Genomic DNA, 1,276 nt, shown 5'->3' with positions numbered 1-1,276 from the left:
CTCTCTCTCTCTCTATCTATCTATCTATCTATCTATCTATCTATCTATCTATCTATCTATCTATCTATCTATCTATCTATCTATCTATCTATCTGTAAATCTGCAAAGTGATTTTTCATGAAGATATAATAATAACTGCATTTATATAGCTCATACCCACGTTCGACAGCTTGCTCTATGTGTTTTTTAACTACTATTGCCCCAGCAGACCTTAGGACACTCAGAAATATTGTCATCTTCCGAAAAGCATTCAGTGCAAGCAGCCGGTTTTGCACTCAAACACTAACAAACTGATAAAATCTTTCGCTGCAGATAGCCAGGTACCCATTCCCACCTGGGTAAAATGAGAAAAATTCGTGTAACGTGCCTTTCCCAAGGGCACAATGTAGGGCCACTTGCAGGTTTCGAACTCACTACCTTTTGGTTGTGAGCCCAATAGCCTAACCACCAGACCACCGACACTACGATATCTCTCTTTTTCTAAGCTTTTCTGCCTACCAGCCTGTCTGCTTTCCAGCATTACCAAGTTGCTTACCTGTGTATCGAGTGTTTGACAAGTACCTCCGTGCGCATAGTACAGACATTACTCTACGCCCTTAGTACTTTTCTTACTTATCCGCTCTGCTAATTGTTCTCTTTCGAGCTCTATTTATTCATCCTTGTTTGGAGAAATGGCCTGGAACTGACAGTTCCACTGATTTCAATAGTATCATCATCATCATCATCAAGTGCCAGATCTGCGACACACAACGGCGATCATAGTTCTCCATTCATTCCTTTGCTCGGATGCTATATTACCCTGATCTTTCCCCGTCACCCACCTGTTTCCGTTCCCCAATTTAAGTTGCTCTCGACCTTCCCCTGTCTCGTTTGCTTTCAATTTTGCCTGTGAGAGCTAGATATTCAAGACCTTTTTGTCTGTTCAGGTGTCCAAAAACTGCATTTCAATAACACCCTAACAAGTGCTTGTATTGAAAGAGGAACAATTTATAATACAGAGATCATTATCACCTCTCCAGCTGCTCAGCTTGGTTTCTGCTACACCCGAGTCCTCAACCGGAACTGCCAAGGCCGTATCGCAGAGCGCATGTCGCTGAGGGACTGCTGCTGCTCCGTGGATATGGGCAAAGGGTGGAGTCTGAGCGGTCAAACCTGCCAGCCGTGTCCTAATGTCGGTTCGGGTGAGTCAAAGAGAGACATAAAAAGTGTGTGTGTGTGTGTGTGTGTGTGTGTGTGTGTGTGTGTGTGTGTGTGTGTGTGTGTGTGTGTGTGTGTT

At 43.9% G+C, this 1,276-nt stretch overlaps 1 protein-coding gene across 1 annotated transcript in view; it reads left to right on the top strand.

Annotated features, from left to right (window-relative positions):
* The window catches only part of LOC101863002 (fibrillin-1), a gene marked incomplete in the record, with an annotated part of 97,899 nt that overhangs the window by 41,241 nt on the left and 55,382 nt on the right, over window positions 1–1,276 (top strand). Inside the window, 1 exon segment of the mRNA XM_013079392.2 lies at window positions 1,020–1,181. Within this exon segment, the coding sequence (XP_012934846.1) occupies window positions 1,020–1,181 (162 nt within the window).

Source organism: Aplysia californica, unplaced genomic scaffold, assembly GCF_000002075.1.
Source record: "Aplysia californica isolate F4 #8 unplaced genomic scaffold, AplCal3.0 scaffold00050, whole genome shotgun sequence".
Classification (NCBI taxonomy): domain Eukaryota; kingdom Metazoa; phylum Mollusca; class Gastropoda; order Aplysiida; family Aplysiidae; genus Aplysia; species Aplysia californica.
The sequence above is the reverse complement of the archived record's forward strand: the minus strand, read 5'-3'. Positions and strand labels throughout refer to the sequence as shown.